Source organism: Bubalus kerabau, chromosome 2, assembly GCF_029407905.1.
Source record: "Bubalus kerabau isolate K-KA32 ecotype Philippines breed swamp buffalo chromosome 2, PCC_UOA_SB_1v2, whole genome shotgun sequence".
In the NCBI taxonomy this organism is placed as follows: domain Eukaryota; kingdom Metazoa; phylum Chordata; class Mammalia; order Artiodactyla; family Bovidae; genus Bubalus; species Bubalus kerabau.
Window position 1 is genome coordinate 128654212 of NC_073625.1, and position 21859 is coordinate 128676070.

General features: G+C 37.7%; 1 protein-coding gene and 1 non-coding gene across 20 annotated transcripts in view; one reads left to right on the forward strand and one right to left on the reverse strand.

The window, feature by feature from the left end:
- VPS8 (VPS8 subunit of CORVET complex) overlaps positions 1-21859 on the reverse strand; it is a 303545-nt gene that overhangs the window by 97110 nt on the left and 184576 nt on the right. For all 19 annotated transcript variants that reach the window (XR_008710494.1, XR_008710495.1, XM_055568849.1 and 16 more), the window contains 3 exons: positions 15725-15872; positions 5990-6079; positions 2929-2971 (listed from right to left, as the gene is read on the reverse strand). Coding sequence is in view for 17 of the 19 variants with exons in the window: in XM_055568849.1 (XP_055424824.1) it covers positions 2929-2971; positions 5990-6079; positions 15725-15872 (281 nt within the window). In the remaining 2 variants the exon portion in view is untranslated. The remainder of the gene's footprint in view (positions 1-2928; positions 2972-5989; positions 6080-15724; positions 15873-21859) is intronic.
- On the forward strand, positions 11608-11714 carry LOC129645074 (U6 spliceosomal RNA). Its single transcript, XR_008711166.1, has one exon. It is a non-coding gene; the product is annotated as a U6 spliceosomal RNA (small nuclear RNA).

Genomic DNA, 21859 nt, shown 5'->3' on the forward strand with positions numbered 1-21859 from the left:
ATATGCTCCAACCCCTTGCATTTCCAAACTAACAGAACCATGACCTTTAAGTCAACCAGTTTATAAATCTTCATCATCTTTAATGCTTTCATCCATACATTCAAATAAATAGTTTATTTTGTTAATTCCATATCCATGCTCCCATATATCCACGGCTTTTACCTGATGGAGCCTTTCATCACCTCGTTTGCACTATAGCTTAATTTTTGACTTCCAAATCTCGGCTTCCTCATTCCCTTTTATATTGCCACTACAGTTCTCTTACGGTTTCCCTGGTGGCTCAGTGGTAAAGAATTCGCCTGCCAATGCAGGAGACATGGGTTTGACTGGAGGGCAGGAAAAGCCTCCAGAGAAGGAAATGGCAACCCACTCCAGTATTCTTGCCTGGGAAATCCCAGAGGAGCCTGGCAGACTACCGTCCCTGAGGTTGCTGAAGAATCAGACATGACTGAGTGGCTAAACAACAGTAGTTCTCTTAAACACAAGTCCAAACATGAGTCTCTTCCATGAAAAACTAACTTTTACCAATAGAGTGTCAATAAACCTCTGCTCCTAAGTAAGCACAATGAACGTCCTGGGGCATCGTCCCACCAGATTATTTCCCAAGGTCACTAGTCAGGCACTTTCATGTTCATGTTCTCTTCAACCCAGAAGCGCCTTTCCTTGCTTTTGTCTGTCAAATTCCTACTCATTATTCCAGTCATGATTACTTCCAAGGTTGCATCTTCCACAAAAGAAAAGCAGTTACAGACAGTTCCCCAATTGTGCACAAGCCTTTGTCACTCTCACTGCATCTCTACTACAGTATTTGACTCTACCTGCTTTGGAAGTTTTGTTTTTTTTTAACATATCTGTCTCCTTCAAGCGAGTTAGCTCTTTGGATGAGGACGATGTTTTAGCCATCTGTGTGTAACCCACAGGAACTAGCTCACTGTTGTGCAATTACCAAATCCTCCAAAATTCTTAAGCACACCGTCAAAACTGGAAGGCAGCTAGGCTTACTACTATACCACCAATGCACACTGTCAAAATGGAATCTGACAGTAGATGGTAGTTATGAGACTATTACTGAGAAATTTATCTTCATTGGAATTCAAAGCACTGGCTTCCCTAGACATATCACCTGCAAATCACTGTAGTGATTTAGGGAAACATTCTTATTTTTCCCATAATCTTTCATGTAGTGTCTGCAAAAATTATTTTCATAACAGAAAACTGAAAAAGAAAAATACTATAAATGCAACCAATCTAGCAGTCAAATTGAACCCTTACTGACAGCACAAAAACCGTAACTAAATGCTTAGTTGAACTACATAAAGACAAGTCATCTGTTTGTGGAAATTCTAAGAACAAATACTCTATGGGGAATTAGGGTAAAGATGTTTAGAGGACTGTGTGGGCCAAGGAATTCAAGAAATGTGTTAGTGAGTTAAAAAGGTAAAACAATCTAAAGATCACCTATCCAGTGATTCTCTGAACTCTGGGAGGACTATTTTGAAAATGTTAAGGAATAGGAAAATGAATAATCCAATTCAAAAGTGAGCAAAAGATCTGGACAGACATTTCGCCAGAGAAGATATAGAAAATGGGCAATTAAGTACAAGAAAAAAATGCTCAACATCACCAATCATTACACAAATGCAAATCAAAACCACAAGAGAGATGCTATCTCATACCCAATAGGGTGGCTACTACCAAGAAAACAGAAAATAACAAATGTTAGTTAATATGTGGAGAACTTGAAACTCTTGTGCATTGCTGGTTAGAGTGTAAAATGATATTGCCATTATGGAAAATGGCATGGTGTTTCCTCAAAAAATTAAAAACAGAACTACCATTTAGCTTAGCAATCCATATATCCAGCAATATATATCCAGAAGAAGGGAAAGCAAGGACTCAAAGAGATGTCTGTATACTCAGGTTCACAGCAGCACTGATCACAACAGTCAAAAGGGAGAGGCAATCCAAGCGCCCGTAGATAGATGAATGGGAAAACAAAAGCAGCATATACATAAAACAAGAGCATTATTCAGCCTTAGAAATGAGTGAAATTCTGTATGTGCTACAACATAGACAAATCTTGAAGACATTATGCTAAGTGTAATAAGCTAGACACAAAAGAACAATTACTACTTGATTCTACTTATATGAGATACCTAACCCAGAGTAATCAAATTCATCAAGTCAGAAAGCAGAATGGTGGTTACCAGGGGCTGAGTGGGGAGGAGGGAATAAGGACTAACTGATGAGCACGGAATTTCCATTTGGCAAGGTGAAAAGGTTCTAGAGATGGATGATGGTGATGATTGCAGAACAGTGTGAATGTGCTTATTGCCAATGAACTGTACACTTAAAAATGGTTAAAACAGTGAATTTTATGTGGCACTTATTTTACCACACTTTTACAAAACAAATAATTTTTTAGTATCAAGGAATATAATAAAAATTACATATCTATCTGTGACAAAGTCATTCAACATTCTAACTTCAAGTTTTACTGCTTTCTGCTAAAATCATGTAAGTTCAAAACAGAAACATTGGCTATTACTTACTAATTAGAAGCTCTGCTTTGTTGTTGTTCAGCACATTACAGTAATTTTTAAAATGTTAGTTATATGTCTCCTTTATAATAACCAATACATAAGAACAAAAGTATAGCCAAAAATTAATTAATACCAGTGAAGAATATATCTAATTTTCTGTATAATGAAATGACATCTAGTACTGACAATTAGCATCACAAAAGCACAATGGTTTATATTACTTCCTATTATGAGCCTTGAAAACAAGTCAAAATTTGGATCAGTGATAAACAGTAATATACAGATCAATGTAATTATTACTTAATAAATGTAGTTTTTCATTTAATACATTTTAAAACATGGGGTCCACAGAAAAAGAAATTGCAAATTACACTCAAGAACTTACTTTTATCTTGACGTATTATCTCTTGAAGTTTGCTTTGTAGTCTCTAGGAGGTAAAAGGAACATTTTATATTTCTAATCCACCAACACCTGAATTAACATATTTTAAAGGTAAAATCCAAGAAACAAGGTTTTTAAGAATGATCTCTGTCATTCAGAGGAGAACATCGGTGTATACAGAAAGCATAGCTAGTAGTACTGGAAATGACCCAAAATATCAAATATCACTTATTCTGCCCCACTTTTGCTTCTGTTATACCACCACACAGTCATCATTGACACTCTTTAGGCACAGTAATGGGGATTAGGGTTAATCCATGCTTTGGATAAGGGAATAAAATTCACACTCAATTATGAGAAAAAGGGATGGGTGCAAATAAAAAAGGACATGACAAGTCTATCACGACAGCATAGGGCACAGCCTTGGGTGTGACATCTTCTAGATACGCAGTTGTAGCATCCACTACTCCATTGAATTCTAGATCCTCAGACACTCTTAACTGATATTCCAAAGGCTTTTTAATATAGACTGAAATTGACTTTAATGCATCCCTTCTACCCCAAATTTGCTTTCCTTGAGGTCTTTTATAGGCTAATGGTAAGCTAAAAATCAGAATCATTGTTAACTGCTCCCTCTCATTCACCCCATACTATATTCAAATGATCAATAAGTTCTTAAATCCACCTTCTCTTTTCACTTCACCAGAACCGTCACACCCACTCAAGCCCTCCTGATTCACTGCTGCAATAGCCTTGCAAGTGCTCTCTGCTTCCTCCTTCTCTGCATCCCACAGATCCTCCTAGTCAACAGAGCAGTCTTTATGAAACAACATCACATCAGTTTCTTGTTCAAAAACCTTTAGTTCATTCTGGGTGAAAACACAATCAGCCCTAATTCTTTAGCATGTCCTACAAAATCTTTCCAAATCTGGAATCAAGTCTTTGTTTCCAGCCTGACCTGCCTATTTATACACTGATAGCTGAGCCCTAGTAAAGTGACTGGCTCATCTCCTAGCAGTTTGTATTCCTCTGTATTTTGCAAATGATCATCTTATTCCCTGAAAAGATCTCCCACTTCTCCATTTCCCATCCATGCCAAGAATACATTTACTTATCCTTTAAAATTGGGTTCATGGTATCATCAACAAATAAATTGCAAGGAAAAAAAGAGATGAAAGAGTAACCCAGAGATTAAAAGGGGTTAAGAGCCTATACAAATTCTCTGTGGAATACTGTTCCTTGCCTGTTTCATAATTATATGGCTAGAAAAAAACTAGAAGCTAATGTGAACTATTTTTTAAAATATAAATCAGATCAGATCAGATCAGTCACTCAGTCGTGTCCAACTCTTTGAGACCCCATGAACCGCAGCACGCCAGGCCTCCCTGTCCATCACCAACTCCCGGAGTTCATTGAGACTCACGTCCACAGAGTCAGTGATGCCATCCAACCATCTCATCCTCTGTCATCCCCTTCTTATCCCTAATCTATTCCTAGCTAGATGACAATGTTTAAAAAATGGATATATAATCATACACATCAGGATGGCTATCACCAAGAAAATAAAAAATAACAAGTGTTGGTGAAGAGAAATTGAAACTTTGGTGCACTTCTGGTGAGAATGTAAAATGGTAATAGTCGCTATAGAAAAACGGTATGGCAGTTCTTTAAAAATTAAAAATAGAACTGCCATTTGATTCAGCAATCCCAGTTCTGGTGTATACTCAGCAATCCCACTGAAAGCAAGGACTCAAGAAGATATTAGTACACCCACGTTTATAGCAGCATTATTCACAACAATCAAAATGTGGAAGCAACCCAAGTGTCCATTGTTGAATGAATGGAAAAACAAAATGTAGTATATATAATGCAATATTATTCAGCCTTAAAAGATGAATGAAATTCTGACATGTGCTACAATATGAATAAATCTTGAAGACATGCTAACTGTAATAAGCTAGACACAAAAGGACAAATACTATTTGATTCCTTTTATGTGAGGTACCTAGTGATCAAATTCCCAGAGTCTGAAGTAGAATGGTGGCTGCCAGGGGCTAGCAGGCAGGGAAGAATAACTGGTCTAATGAGTTTGGGAAGTTGAAAAAGAGATGGATGGTGGCGAGGTTACATACCAATGTGAATATACTTAATGCCACTGAAATGGTAAATTTTATAACAATTAAAAGAAATTTTTTACAGAAGTGATATAACACCAACTGCTGTCAGAATGTAGAGCAATCAGAACTCTCATACATTATTGGTGGAACATAAAATGCTACAGCCATTGTGGAAAGAGGTCTGCTAATTTCTTATAAAACTAAACCTCTACCTATCTTGTGAGGCACCAATTCCATTCCCCGGTATTGACCCCAAGGAAAGGAAAACATTTTTGCACAGAAGCAGTCATAGCAACTTTACTCATAATAGCAAAACACTAGAGATAGCTCAGGTGTCAATCAACAGGAGAATGGATAAACTGTGATATAGTCATACAATTAGATGCTATTCAACAATAAAAGGAACTGATACATGTAATAACAGAGATAAATCTTAAAAACATTATGCCAAATGGAAGAAGGATTATACAAGAGTATCTATGGGATGATTCCATTAGTATGAATGAACAAAAAAGGCAAAACTAATCCAAAGAGAAAAAAATTCAAATTGTTCTCTCTGAGGGGACAGAATTGGGAACTGACTGTGAAGGAACTTTCTGGGCTGAAGGTAATGTTCTCTTATCTTGTTAGGCACTGAAGTTAAACAAGTGCATGCATTGGTTATGATTCATTAAATGGTACATTCAAAACTGGAGGATTTTGTTGGATGTAAATTTTACCTTAAAAAAATACAAAGATAGATTGACTCAAGTTAAAGACATGCATAATAAAAATATCTAGGGATAAAATGTACTGCTGTCTGCAACTTACTCTGAAACATAAGAAACTGACTGATGAAAACTTACACAATGTTATATGTCAATTTTATCTCAAGAAAAAAAAATAAATTGATAAATGGATAGAGGGCTAGACAGAAATATGACAAAGCAAACAGAGTAACATGTTACCTTTAGCATTATTAAGAAGGCACCATGAATATCTCCTTTCTTTTCTAATAGATAAGCAGTGACTTCACAAAGTTGATACTTCTGGGTAATCTAGCAAAGAAAAAAAAAGAGAGTTTTTGTTGAAAAATCTTGTTTGTGGAGCCAAAATATCCTATTAAGGATGAAAAAGTTCCATGATAATAATGAATTCATATGCTAAACAGTATATTATTGATGCTCTACAGCATAACATGCAAATATTTGTCTTTCTAGTCTTAGAGTGGCCTATTTGGGACTACAAGTGAACCAAAGTCATTCATTCTCTTTTCACTTATTTAAAAAGTTGTTATGCACCTGAATTATGCATATCCACTGAACAAAAAGTAACATGTACACATAAATAGTAATAATATACACCAGAAATTGGTAAGTGTAATTATTCATAAAATATTTAGAACAAAATGACAATGAAAACACTATAAATTAGCTTGTGGGATCTTAATAAAAATTAATAAACCAGGTGTTTCTAATAAGTTAAAAAAGAAATATCAGTTAAGCCAAGAAAAAAGAAAATAAATACAGAAAAGAATGTCATAAAAAGAAACAACAGTGAGATTTAAAAAATCCTATGTTAGTCTTTGAAAAGACTAATAAATTAGAATTAAACTTTCTCAGGAGTCAGAAAAAAGAAAGACACAAACAACATATTAACAGGTGAACAGATCAAAGAGGGAAGATGTAATCATCTTAATAAATGCAGAGCAAGTAATATAACGCAGCACCCGTTTCTGACAAAAATAAAAACAATACAAAACACTGGAACCCAAACTGGTAACTGAACTTTCTTAGTTTAATAAAAATCATCTATTAGAATCCTAAAATAAACACCATATTTAATATATAATGTTAGACACATCCCCTTTTATTATTTATCTTTTTTAGTTCTACCAGTTTATTGCTACCAACCCATCTCCCTCCATCCTCATGCACACTTGCTCAGTCACGTAACCCCATGGACTGCAGCCCGCCAGGCTTCTCTGTCCATGGACTTTTCCAGGCAAGAATACTGGAGTGGGTTGCCATTTCCTTCTCCAACTTTTTAAATCAGAAATAAGGAGAGAATGCATATTTTCACTGCTTCTGCTCGGTAATATCCCAGAGTTCCCAGACATCTGATGAGGGAATGAAAAAAAATACAAGATTGGAAAACAATGCACAAAAATTAACAGCACATACCAGCACTAATCAATCTTTTAAAAGTCATTTCAAAAAATTTCCTTTTAGAAATTTCATTTCCAATGAGCCCAAGTGGCCATGGAGGGAGTGGAGCCACCTCATGCCATGGCCCTGCATCCAGCCAGAGCGGAGAGCCACTGCAGGGACTGGCGTGCATGCCTGTACCTGCGAGGGAGCAGCAGCTGCCTGGACTTTGACCCCTCCTCCGGCCGTGTCAGTGTCTGTCACTGCCTGCACACAATTAAGTGCAAGCATCAGGAAAGACCGGAACCAGCTCAGGCCCTCAGCCTGCCTCTAACTTGGGAGGAGACTGCCACTGCTGATGCAACTGCACAAAGGTAAAAATGGATCCAGCTTATTAGTGTGGCTTCAGCCACTCTGGCCCTGACCCTGCCTCTACCCAATGTGTGCGCACCAGGAAAAAAAGGGGGCACAAATTGGATTTCCCTAGTAGTCCACTGGTTAAGAATCCATCAGTCAATGCAGGGGACACAGATTCAATCCCTGGTCTGGAAAGACCCCACAATGCTGCAAATCAACTAAGCCAGTGTGCCACAGCTACTAATCCTGTGCTCCTCAGCCCACGAGCAGCAACTTCTGATCCTGTGCGCTACGCCTACTGAAACCTGGGGACCTAGAGCTCGTGCTCTGCAAGAAGAGAAGCCACTGCAATGAGAAGCTCATGTACCACAAGAACAGCCACAAGAGTAGCTCCTGCTCACTGCAACTCGAGAAAGCTCACGCAGAGCAATGAAGACTGAGCACAGCCGTAAGTAAATAACAATTGCTAATTTAAAAAAAAAACAAAGGTGGAACAATCTTAGAAGTGCAGTCCCAAGCCCTCAGGTCCTAGCTATACCCCGAACCATGGCGAATATCACCATCACACTGGGAAGAAACCCTGCTCCAGACCCTCAGGCCTTGGCATCACCCCTGACAGGGCAGTGACTCTAGCCCTGCAAGCCAGCAATACAGAGCCTGATAGCACAGAACAGGGAAGGACGCAGCCTACGCTCACTTTAAATTTAGCTCTTCCACCGATGCCACTGGGGACAAGCAGACTTCATAGGGATGCTCCCACATATGGACATGCCTTCAAGACCGGGAACTGTTTCACATAATCTCACAGAGAAAAACAGAAAATGTCAAACAAGATATAAAAAAGAGGAATGTGTTTCAGATGAAAGAGAAAAATTCATTAAGGGGATGGGAAACAAAAAGTGATAAATAATTTACCTGAAAAGAGTTCAAAGCATTACTAATAAAATGCTATCTGAACGTGGGAAAATAAGATGAACACAGGGATAACTGAAACAAAAAGAAAATAGAAAAGAGGATTATCAAAGCTGAAGAATACAAGAAGAATTTAAAATACAGAAGAAGGAGTTAACAGCAGAATGAAAAACAAGTTAAAACCGACACCAATAATATACAAAGAACCATAACAGACTACTACAAACAACTATATACAAATAAAATGGACAACCTAGAAGGAACGGACAAATTCTTAGAAAGATATAACCTTTTAAGACTGAAAAAGAAAGAGATAATATGAACAGACTAACCACAAGTACCGAAACCAAAATTACAATTTAAAAACGTCCAACAAACTGAAGTCCAGGTACCGACTGCTCCACAGGTGAATTCTATCAAGCATTTCAGTTCAGTTGCTTAGTCATGTCTGACTCTTTGAGACCCCATGGACTGCAGCACACCAGGCTTCCCTGTCCATCACTAGCATCAGGACCTTACTCAAACTCACGTCCATCGAGTCAGTGATGCCATCCAACCATCTCATCCTCTGTCATCCCCTTCTCCTCCCACCTTCAATCTTTCCCAGCATCAGGGTCTTTTCCAATGAGTCAGTTCTTCGCATCAGGTGGCCAAAGGATTGGAATTTCAGCTTCAGCATCAGTGCTTCCAATGAATATTCAGGACTACTTCCTTTAGGATGGACTGGCTGGATCTCCTCGCAGTCCAAGGAACTCTCAAAAGTTTTCTCCAACACCACAGTTCAAAAGCATCAATTCTTCAGCACTCAGCTTTCTTTATAGTCCAACTCTCACATCCATACATGACTACTGGAAAAACCATAGTTTTGACTAGATAGACCTTTGTTGGCAAAGTAATGTCTCTGTTTTAATATGCTGTCTAGGTTGGTCATTGCTTTTCTTCCAAGGAGAAAGCGTCTTTTAATTTTATGACTGCAATCACCAAATGCAGTGATTTTGGAGCCCAAGAAAATAAAGTCTCTCACTGTTTCCATTGTTTCCCTTCTATTTGCCATGAAGTGATGGGACCAGATGCCATGATCTTCGTTTTCTGAATGTTGAGTTTTAAGCCAACTTTTTCATGCTCCTCTTCCACTTTCATCAAGAGGCTTTTTAGTTCTTCTTCACTTTCTGCCATAAGGGTGGTGTCATCTGCATATCTGAGGTTATTGATATTTCTCCCAGCAATCTTGATTCCAGCTTGTGCTTTATCCAGTCCGACATTTCGCATGATGTACTCTGCATATAAGTTACATAAGCAGGGTGATAATATACAGCCTTGACGTACTGCTTTTCCTATTTGGAACCAGTCTGTTGTTCCATGTCCAGTTCTAACTGTTGCTTCTTGATCTGCATACAGATTTCTCAGGAGGCAGGTCAGGTGGTCTGGTATTCCCATCTCTTGAAGAATTTTCCACAGTTTGTTGTGATCCACACAGTCAAAGTCTTTGGCATAGGCAATAAATCAGAAGTAGATGTTTTTCTGGAACTCTCTTGCTCTCTTAGAGAAGAGTTAACACCTATCCTTCTGAAACTCTTCCAAAATATTGCGGAGGAAGGAACACTGCCAAGTTCATATTATTAGGCCACTATCACTCTGATACCAAAACCAGACAAAGGCACTACCAAAAAAAATTTACAAGCCAATATCACTGATGAATATAGCCACAAAAACACTCAAGAAAATACTAGTAAACTGAAACCAACAATGCATTAAAAGGATCATACCATGATTGAGTGGGATTTATTCCAGAGAGGCAAGGATTCTTTAGCATTCATAAATCAATCCACATGATACACTATGTTAACAAACTGAAGAATAAAAACTGTATGTTCATCTCAACAGACGCAGAAAAGCTTTTGACAAAATTCAAAACCCATTTGCGATAAAAAGAAAAAAAAAATCTCTCCATAAAGTGGGCATAGAGGGAACTTATCTCAATAAGATAAAGACCATATATGACAAGTCCATGAGCTTCCCTGGTGGCCCAGATGGTAAAGAATCTGCCTGCAATGTAGGAGACTGGGGTTTGATCCCTGGGTCAGGAAGATCCCCTGGAGAAGGGAATAGCTACCCATTCCAGTATTCTTACCTGAAGAATTTCATGGACAAAGGACACTGGAGGGCTATAGTCCATGGGGTTGCAAAGAGTCGGACACGGGGTTGCAAAGAGTTGGACATGACTGAGCAACCAACACTTTTTTCTTTTCATGACAAGCAAACAATATTCTCAATGGTGAAAAACTGAAACCATTTCCTCTAAGATCAGGAACAAGAAAAGGGTGTCTACTCTGGTCACTATTATTCAACATAGTCTTTGAAGTCTTAGCCATGGCAATCAGAGAAGAAAAGGAAATAAAAAGAAATTCAAATTGAAAAAGAAAAAGTAACACTGTCACTGCTTGCAGATGGTATGATACTATGCATAGAAAATCCTAAAGATGCCTTTAGCTGCCTTTAGTCTTTTAGGATCAGAAAACTACTAGAGCTAATCAATGAATCTGGTAAAGTTGCAGGATACAAAATAAATGCACAGAAATCTCTTGCATTCTTATACACTAACAATGAAAGATCACCAAGAGAAATTAAGGAAACAATCCCATTTACCTTTGCAACAAAAAGAATAAAATACCTAAGAATAAACCTACCTAAAGAGGCAGAAGACCTATACTCAGAAAACTATAAGATACTGATGAAGGAAATCAAAGATGACAATAACAGATGGAGTGATATACCATGTTCCTGGATTAGAAGAATATTGTGAAAATGACTATACTACCCAAAGCAATCTGTAGATTCAACACAATCCCTATCAAATTACCAACGACATTTTCCACAGAATTAGAAGCAAAAATTTTATGATTTATATGGAAACACAAAAGACCTCAAATAGCCAAACCAATCTTAAGAAAAAAGGAGCTGGAAGAATCAGATTCCCTGACTCAACACTATATTACAAAGCTACAGTTATTAAGACAGTATGGCCCTAGCACAAAAACAGAAATACAAATCAAAGGAACAGGACAGAAAACCCAGAGATAAACCCACACACATATGGTCACCCAATCTATGACAAAGAAGGCAAGAATACACAATGCAGAATAGACAGTCTCTTTAATAAGCGGAGCTGGGTGCTCGCTTTGGCAGCACATATACTAAAATTGGAACGATACAGAGAAGATTAGCATGGCCCCTGAGCAAGGATGACACGCAAATTTGTGAAGCGTTCCATATTTTTGTATTACTCAGCCATTAAAAAGAATTCATTTGAATCAGTTCTAATGAGATGGATGAAACTGGAGCCTATTATACAGAGTGAAGTAAGCCAGAAAGAAAAACACCAATACAGTATACTAATACATATATATGGAATTTAGAAAGATGGTAACAATAACCCTGTATATGAGACAGCAAAAGAGACACTGATGTATAGAACAGTCTTATGGACCTGTGGGAGAGGGAGAGGGTGGGAAGATTTGGGAGAATGGCATTGAAACATGTATACTATCATGTATGAAACGAGTTGCCAGTCCAGGTTCGATGCACGATACTGGATGCTTGGGGCTGGTGCACTGGGACGACCCAGAGGGATGGTATGGGGAGGGAGGAGGGAGGAGGGTTCAGGATGGGGAACACATGTATACCTGTGGCGGATTCATTTCGATATTTGGCAAAACCAATACAATATTGTAAAGTATAAAAATAAAATTAAATTAAAAAAAAAAATAAGCGGTGCTGGGAAAACTGGACAGCTACATGTAAAAGAACAAAATTAGAACATTCTCTAACACCATACACAAAAACAAACTCAAAATGGATTAAAGACCTAAGCTGCTGCGCCACAACTATTGAGCCTGTGCTCTACAGCCTAAGAGCCACAACTACTGAGCCCATGTATCACAACCACTGAAGCCTGTGTGCTCTGGAGTCCATGCTCCTCAACAGAAGCCTCCGCAATCAGAGGCCCATGCACCACTGGAGAGCAGACTCAGCTCACCGTAACTAAAGAAAAGCCTGTGCAGCAATGAAGACCTATCACAGCCAAAAAAAAACCACATGGACCATTAACCATGTACATGGAAAAAATATATATATAAATTCCTCTCTCGATCAGTTTACAAAAATAAATTCCGGATGTATTAAATGCCTAAATGAAAAAAGTCTCAAACTACAAAACTCATATAAGAGGATATCCTTTATGCCATTAAAGTAGGAAATAAAGGTCACACACACAAAATTTTGACACTAAAGGAAAAGACTGATAAATTAAAATAGAAGTCACTAAAAACACGTTAAAAGACATGCAGTAACAAACTGAAAGAGGGCATCTCCAACACACAGAATCAGTAAAGAACTAGAGATCCAGAAATTAGAAAGAACTTCTAGAAATCAGTAAGAAAGGGTAAAATCTTAATATGAAATTGGACAAATGATATGAATACACAATTCAGAGAAAAGAAAATCCAAAGTGTCACTAAACATATGGAAAGATATGCAACGTCATGAGTAAGCAATGTAATAATCATACTGGCAAAAATTAGGAAGTCTAAAATACTCGAAATCAGCAAGGACATAAAAAAATAGCACATTTCAAACACTAATGATGAGAATGGAAACAAGTAAGAAATTAACTTGGCAATATGAGTAGAATTAAGCTACTCTATTGTCTAAAGAATTCCACTTTCACACATATTACTTAAAAGAAATCTCAGATGGGTACGTAGAAGATATGTACAAAGATGTCCAGAGTGGCATTGTTTATAATGGTAAAAAACTGGCAACACTCTGATAGGAAATATATAAACTGTGGCATGGTCATTCAATGGACATTAAAATGAAAGAACTACTCTGACAATACAAAACTTTTACTGTTGAGTTTGAGGCTCTTTTTTTAAAAACAAAATTTCTGATCAACTGTTCACGACAACTCAAGTGTTATTTGTTAAAATATTTATTCCTTTGCGTGACATGCTAGATTCCCATGGGATATAGCTGATCCATTGTAAATTGTAAATATTACCTAATTTTACATAAATGGTGTCATAATAAACTATTTTTGCATCATAAAAAGAAAATGAAAGAACTGCAGCTACATGCATTAAAACTGATAGACAAAAAATTAACAAAAAGCAATTTGCAATAGGATTATTATGTATGATGCCGTTAATACAAAATTTAAAAGCATACAAAACTGTAACTTGTGTTTTATAGGTAAATTCAATTCATATATAAAATTTTTTAAAAAGGATGGGAAGAAGAAACTTCCCATCTTCAGGTTGGTGGAAACCTCAGGGGAGACATGATAGATAAAGGATGATTTTCTCCTATTTCTAAAACAAACAACAAAGATCTGAAGCCAGTATGGCAAAATATTAATATCTAAAGAGTTGGGTTCATGGGCATATATGTATTTGATATTTTGCACACTTCTGTATATTTTGAAATATTTCATAATTTAGAACAATTTAATCATGCTGTATCATCAAAAAAGAGAGAGAGTTCCAGAAAAACATCTATTTCTGTTTTATTGACTATGCCAAAGCCTTTGACTGTGTGGATCACAATAAACTGGAAAATTCTGAAAGAGATGGGAATACCAGACCACCTGACCTGCCTCTTGAGAAACCTGTATGCAGGTCAGGAAGCAACAGTTAGAACTGAACATGGAACAACAGACTGGTTCCAAATAGGAAAAGGAGTACATCAAGGCTGTATATCATCACCCTGCTTATTTAACTTATATGCAGAGTACATCATGAGAAACGCTGGGCTGGAAGAAGCACAAGCTGGAATTAATATTGCCGGGAGGAATATCAATAACCTCAGATATGCAGATGGCACCACCCTTATGGCAGAAAGTGAAGAAGAACTAAAGAGCCTCTTGATGAAAGTGAAAGAGGAGAGTGAAAAAGTTGGCTTAAAGCTCAACATTTAGAAAACAAAGATCATGGAATCCGGTCCCATCACTTCATGGGAAACAGATGGGGAAACAGTAGAAACCGGGGCTGACTTTATTTTTCTGGGCTCCAAAATCACTGCAGATGGTGACTGCAGCCATGAAATTAAAAGACATTTACTCCTTGGAAGGAAAGTTATGACCAACCTAGATAGCATATTGAAAAGCAGAGACATTACTTTGCCAACAAAGGTCTGTCTAGTCAAGGCTATGGTTTTTCCAGTGGTCATGTATGGATGTGAGAGTTGGACTATAAAGAAAGCTGAGCGCCGAAGAATTGATGCTTTTGAATTGTGGTGTTGGAGAAGACTCTTGAAAGTCCCTTGGACAAAAGGAGATCCAACCAGTCCATCCTAAAGGAGACCAGTCCTGGGTGTTCATTGGTAGGACTGTTTTTGAAGCTGAAATTCCAATACTTTGGCCACCTGATGCGAAGAGCTGACTCATTTAAAAAGACCCTGATGCTGGGAAAGATTGAGGGCAGGAGGAGAAGGGGACGACAGAGGATGAGATGGTTGGATGGCATCACTGACTCAATGGACATGGGTTTGGGTGGACTCTGGGAGTTGGTGATGGATAGGGAGGCCTGGCGTGCTGTGGTTCATGAGGTCACAAAGAGTCGGACACGACTGAGCAGCTGAACTGAACTGAACTGAATCATGGGGGGCGTTTAAACGGAGTGGATGCAGAAAATACAGGTTACTGTTTCATCAGTATTGATGGCAAAGACATAATGGCAGCTTAAAATCAACTTTAAACAGGGAACATACTAGCCTCTTAGGGTAGATTAGAACATGTGCGTATATATACATATGCACATATGTGCATACACACACACATTTCCATTTGGAAATGGAAGAAAACAAGGAAGGAGAATCAAGGCAATGACTGTGCTAACTGCCATTTAGCCTCATAAGTCTCACGACACTATCACAAGACTATCTAAACCATCAGTGTCTGCAAGTAAGAGTTTGGTTTTTCACTTTTAATATTTTTACTGTATTCCTTTTTCTGTGTTTGTCCTGTTGGCTAAAATGCCTGTGAAACTTGATTAGTAACAATTATTGGCATGTGCTGTTTCTGACTTCACCAGAGTGAACAGAGAGGCAATTTATCACAGCAAGGAAAAGCATGCACCATGGAGTCAAATGAAGTGGGTTCATTCTTCGATGCTAGCACATACTGGGCATAAACTCAGGCAACTGATTTAACATATGCATCTCCCTGTGCTCATCTGTAAAACAGTGAATGATAAACATTGACTCTTTCCTTCTCTACAGCATTGGTCTTACCTGAATAGTTTCTTCTAGGCGGTAGCACTCAAGGACTTGCAGCGTCTCAATAACGTGGTTTGGGCTGAACTGACACAAGAGCTCAATGAACTGCTCTATTATACAGGGAGATATCTGCAGCGATTCTTGATTTACATGAATACCTTCCCTGAAAACAGAAAAGGCAAGAGAGTAGCATTATTTAATCATATCTGTAATTAAGGCTACAGGTAAAAAGCATGCTAAGTTTCCCAGGTGGCTCAGTGGTGAAGAATCCACCTACCAATGTAGGATATGCAAGTTTGATCCCTGGGTGGGGAAGATTCCGTGGAGAAGGAAATGCAACCCACTCCAGTACTCTTGCCTGTGAAATACTATGGACAGAGGAGCCTGATGGTCTACAAAGAATTGGACACAACTCAGCGACTGAACAACAACACAAAATGTTACCTTAAAACCAAGACTACCTTTTGGTCAGGTAAAATTGTGAATTAAAAGTCTTAATGTTACTTAGGTTATTAAGGTGAATTATATATGATAGAGACATTCTAAATCACAATGCTTCTCAATTTACCTTGAATAATTATGGAAATGAGATTCAATGCAGGCTCCTCTAAATCACATACAAAGCTCTATTATTGCTCAAAAAAACTCAAAGATAACTCAGTTTAGTTTGAATAATTTGATCCGTGAATGACTATATACAATAAGCCATCTTCCAGTCTCAACAACTGTCCCTACTCTATTTCCCTTATAGTACCAATCACATCATGTTGTAATCACTTCTTTAATTACTCATCTTTCCTAAAAGACTATAAATTCTGTGAGGGCAGCCACCAGGTATCTTCTCACTAATGAATTCTCCAAGCCTGCAACAGCATCTTGCACAATGCAACAACAGCTAATTATTTGGCTGTTGTGAAAACAAGCAAGTGGATGAAGAGTAAGATATATTAAATTTATGGTTCATTTGCCTGGAATGTCAGCCATTCACAAAGTCTGCTATTTATAATGCCTACACAAAAGCTGTGGAGGTCGAGGATTAGTTTTATCATGGTGGAGACTACTGGAAATATTTAGAAAAATCAACTGCTGCTCATTGGAAATCTAAGAATCATTTTCTCTCTACCCTCAAAATAAGTCAGTTTTTCTGGGAGTCTATCTTCTCTTCAGAATTCCTCAACCAAAGCTCTGTATATAAAGAATTGGAACAGGGTTAAGAAGATACAAAAATGACTGCTTGGAAAACTAACCTTCTAAAGAAAGGTTAACGGTCTGAATAAACCAATCTCTAGAAACGAAATAGAATCTGTAATTTTTAAAAAAAAATCCCTACCAAAAAAAAGGTCCAGGACCAGATGGCTTCTTAGGAGAATTCTATTAAATAGACAAAGAACTTACGCAGATCCTTCTCAAACTCTTCCAAAAGAACCAAAGAGGAAGGAATACTCCCAGAGACGTTTTATGAAGCCACTGTCACCCTAATACCAAAACTAGACAAAGACACACTACCAAAAAAAGAAAATTACATGTCAATACCTTTGATGAATATAGATGCAAAAATTCTCAACAAAATATTAGCAAACTGAATCTAACAACACATAAAAAAGGTCATACACCACGACCAAGTTGGATTCAACCCAGTGTCATAAGGATGGCTCAACATATGCAGATTAATCAATGTGATACATTACATCAACAAGAGAAAGGGCAAAAACTATACGATGATCTCAACAGACGCAGAAAAAGCATTTGATAAAATTCAACATCCATGCATGATTTTTTAAAAAAACCCTTACAAAGATTGATATAGAGGGAACATAGCTCAACATAAAAGCTGTTTATGACAAACCCACAGCAATATAATATTCAACAGTGAAATGCTGAAAGCCTTCACACTAAAATCTGGAACCAGACGAAGATGTCCACTCTCACTACTTCTCTTCAAGATCATATTGGAATCCCTGCCACAGCAGTCAGACAAGAAATAAAAGGGTATTCAAATTGGCAGGGGAGAGGCAAAATTATCATTATACACAGATGATGTGATATTATATATAGAAAACCTTAAAGACTCCACACAAAAACTACTAGAACTGATAAATGAATGCAGCAATGTAGCAGGATACAAGATTAACAAACAGAAATTGGTGACATTTCTTTACACTAACAGTGAAATAGCAGAAAGGGAATATATTTTAAAAAACACCTTTTAAAATTGCATCAAAAAAAAATTTAAGAATAAACCTCTCCAAGGAGGTAAAAGACTTCCATGCTGAGAACTACAAAACATTAATTAAGAAAGCTAAAGATGATTCAAAGAAAAGGAAAGATATCCCATGCTCTTGGGTTGGAAGAATCCTGTTAAAATGGCAATACTACCCAAAGCAATCTACTGATTTAATGTGATTGCTATCAAATTACCCATATTTCACAGAACTAGAACAAATATCCTAAAATTCGTATGGAACCGTAAAAGACCCAGAATCGCCATAGTAGTCTTGAGGAAAAAGAAGAAAAACAGGAGACTAACCCTTCCAGACTTCAGACAAAGCTTTGATTACAAAGCTACAGTTATGATTAAACAGTGTGATACTGGCCCAAAAACAGATATATGGACCAATGAAACAGAACAGAGATCCCAGAAATAAACCCAAACACCTATGGTCAATTAATCTTTGACAAAGGAGGCAAGAATATAAAATGGAGAAAAGACAAATCTCTTCAGCAGGTGGTGCTGGAAAAGCTGAACAGCTGCATATAGATCAAAGAAGTTAGAGCACACCCTCACACTATGCATACACATGAGCTCAAAACTGCTCAAAGACTTATTTATAAAACAAGACACCATAGAACTCCTAGAAAAGATCATAGGCAAAAAATTCTCTGACATAAATTATAGCAATGTTTTCTTAGGTCAGTCTCCCAAGACGATAGAAATAAAAACAAACAAATGGGACGTAAGGCAATTACAAGCTTTTGCACAGCAAATGAAATATAAACAAAAAAAAAGATAACCTATGGAATGGGAGAAAGTATATGTGAATGACGGCACAGGGGCTTAATTTTCAAAATATACAAACAGCTTCTACAACTCAACAACAAAAAAACAACCCAATCAAAAAATGGACAGGAAAACCTTAACAGAAGCTTCTCAAAAGACATACAGATGTTCAAAAGGCACACGAAAAGATGCTCAACATCACTAATTATCAGAGAAATGCAAGTTAAAACGACAATGACGTATCACGTTACGCCAGTCAAAAAGGCTATCACTAAAAAGTCTACAAATAACAAATGCTAGAGAGGGTGTGAAAAAAAGGGAACCCTCTTACATTGTTGGTTAGAATGTAAACTGGTGCAGCCACTATGGAAAACAGTATGCAGGTTACTCAAAAAACTAAAAACAGAGTTCCCATATGCTCTAGCAACCCCACTCTAAGCATATACCCAGAGAAAACTCTAGTTCAAAAAGATACATGCACTATTCACAATACTCAAGACATGAAAACAACCTAAATGTCCATCAGATGAATGGATAAAAAACAAATGGTGTACACACACACACACACACGCACGCACGCACCCGTGTGTGTGGAATATTACTCAGCCATCAAAAAGAATTAAATAATGCTATTTGTACCAACATGGATTGACCTAGAGAACATACTAATTGAATTAAGTCAGAAGGAGAAAATCAATACTGCATGCTCTCACTTACATGAGGAATCTAAAATACAACACAAATCAACATATCTATGAAACAAAACCAGATTCACAGATACAGAGAACAGACTTGTGGTTGCCAAGGTGGAGGAAGGGACTACAGGTGGGATGGAACGGGAGTTTAGGATTAGCCGATGCAAACCCACATACAGAATGGATAAGCAACAAGATCCTACTGTGTAGCACAGGAAACTATATTCAATATCCTGTGCCAAACCATAATGGAAAAGAATATGAAAAAGAATATGTATATGTATAACTGACTCCCTTTGCCATACAGAAGATATTACCACCACACTGTAAATCAACTGTACTTCACTAAAATCAAATAAAAAATAGCTAAAAAGAAGAAAAAAAAAAAAAAAAGGAGAAACAAAGAGAGACAGCCAGAAAGGTTAATGGTCTAAATCAACACTTCTAGTTTTTTCTCATAATGGCACATAGAAAATGACTGTATTTATCTGGCCCATCAGAAATCAGACTGATTACAAGGTACTCTGTATACCCTAAGAGGTGCCCCTCAAGATTTAAGGAATCAGTCTTTAAACAACTGTAATCCAGGTGCAGCACACCAACAGCCATAGGTAGGAATATCTGGACTCGAGAATGATCTAGGAGTTATTAAGTATTCTTTATGGTGGTACATAGCACTCCTATTTTTATTAGCAAGACCCTTCAGTTACAGAATAGGAATTATATTTAGAATAGAAAATCCTTTCCAAATTAAGAGCTATATTATGACCCTCAGTCCTGACCAGAGGTTGGGCAAGGATCTCACTAAATTCTGCTGCTTGGGGATTTCAATACATGCTGAGGCTAATTCAGTATCTCCTCAAACTGTAAATCCCAAAGATCAAGTTTTCCTCTTTTTTCATTTCACAACTGCCTTTAAGGCAGGATTGTTGTTAAATGACTGGCTATTCCCTATGTAGACCACCACCTGAGTTCTGATCACATAACTTGAAAACTATCTAAGTGTCCCAACTACACAATAAATTCTGAAACCAAAGACGGTGCCGCATTCATCACTGTTTCCCCAGCATTGGCATAGTACTGTCACAAAATAACAGGTGCTTGGTAAACGCACACTGAGTTAAACTGAACTGATGAAATAAACAGTACATTGGACTGTCTTCAAACAGAGGAACCCAAAATGTAGAATAGAGGAGTGAAAATTACAAGGACTAGGGCTGTAAAGTCAGATGTAGCTAGGACCAAGTCCTGTCAGAAAGTTCTACATGGAGAAAATAGATGAAGGTGGCACACCCAGGGGAATGACAGTTCTCTTTGTGGAACCAAAGTTGTGTCTCAATAGAACACAATTAGGTAAAAGAGAAAGGGAAAGCAAACCAATTCTTGACATTAAGGTGAGTCCTTGTACTTTCCATATGTTTATACACAGTTCAGTTCAGTTCAGTCGCTCAGTTGTGCCCAGCTCTTTTCGACCCCATGAATCGCAGCATGCCATGCCTCTGTGTCCATTACCAACTCCCGGAGTTCACTCAAACTCATGTCCATCGAGTCGGTGATGCCATCCAGCCATCTCATCCTCTGTCATCCCCTTCTCCTCCTGCCCCCAAATCCCTCCCAGCATCAGGGTCTTTTCCAATGAGTCAGCTCAGTCAGCTAGTTGCATGAGGTGGCCAAAGTACTGGAGTTTCAGCTTCAGCATCTCCTTCCAATTAACACACCCAGGACTGATCTCCTTTAGAATGGACTGTTTGGATCTCCTTGCAGTTCAAGGGACTCTCAAGAGTCTTCTCCAACACCACAGTTCAAAAGCATCAATCCTTCGGAGCTCAGCTTTCTTTACAGTCCAACTCTCAAATCCATACATGACCACTGGAAAAACCATAGCCTTGACTAGACGGACCTTTGTTGGCAAAGTAATATCTCTGCTTTTCAATATGCTATCTAGGTTGGTCATAACTTTCCTTCCAAGAAGTAACTGTCTTTTAATTTCATGGCTGCAGTCACCATCTGCATTAGGTGGTGCTAATATTATACCTATGTCAGACTTTCAGTAACATGTCTTACACATGCAAGACTATGGGGCATTAAAATCAGACATAAGCACCTGCCGATAAACCACAGTACTTAATTCTTTCTAGAACATTTATTCACAAAACCCTTTACAAGTACTGAAGATGTGAATATGCATCAAACCAAGCAAATCACTCAAATGAATAGATTTTGATGCATTCGTTTTTGAGGGAAATAATGTGTCTGCTGGGAAATGATCAGGCAAATCAACATAATCAAAACTTTAATAAGTAAATTGTAGCATTAACAAATTTACATCCATTTCTAACTGCTGCTTATCAGTCTTACACATAAAAGCAATCTGTTATATCCATTTCTCAAGCATATTTCTATTATGTCTTTTATCAGCTACCTCCTTTGCCAAATACTCATTGCTAATTTTAATGG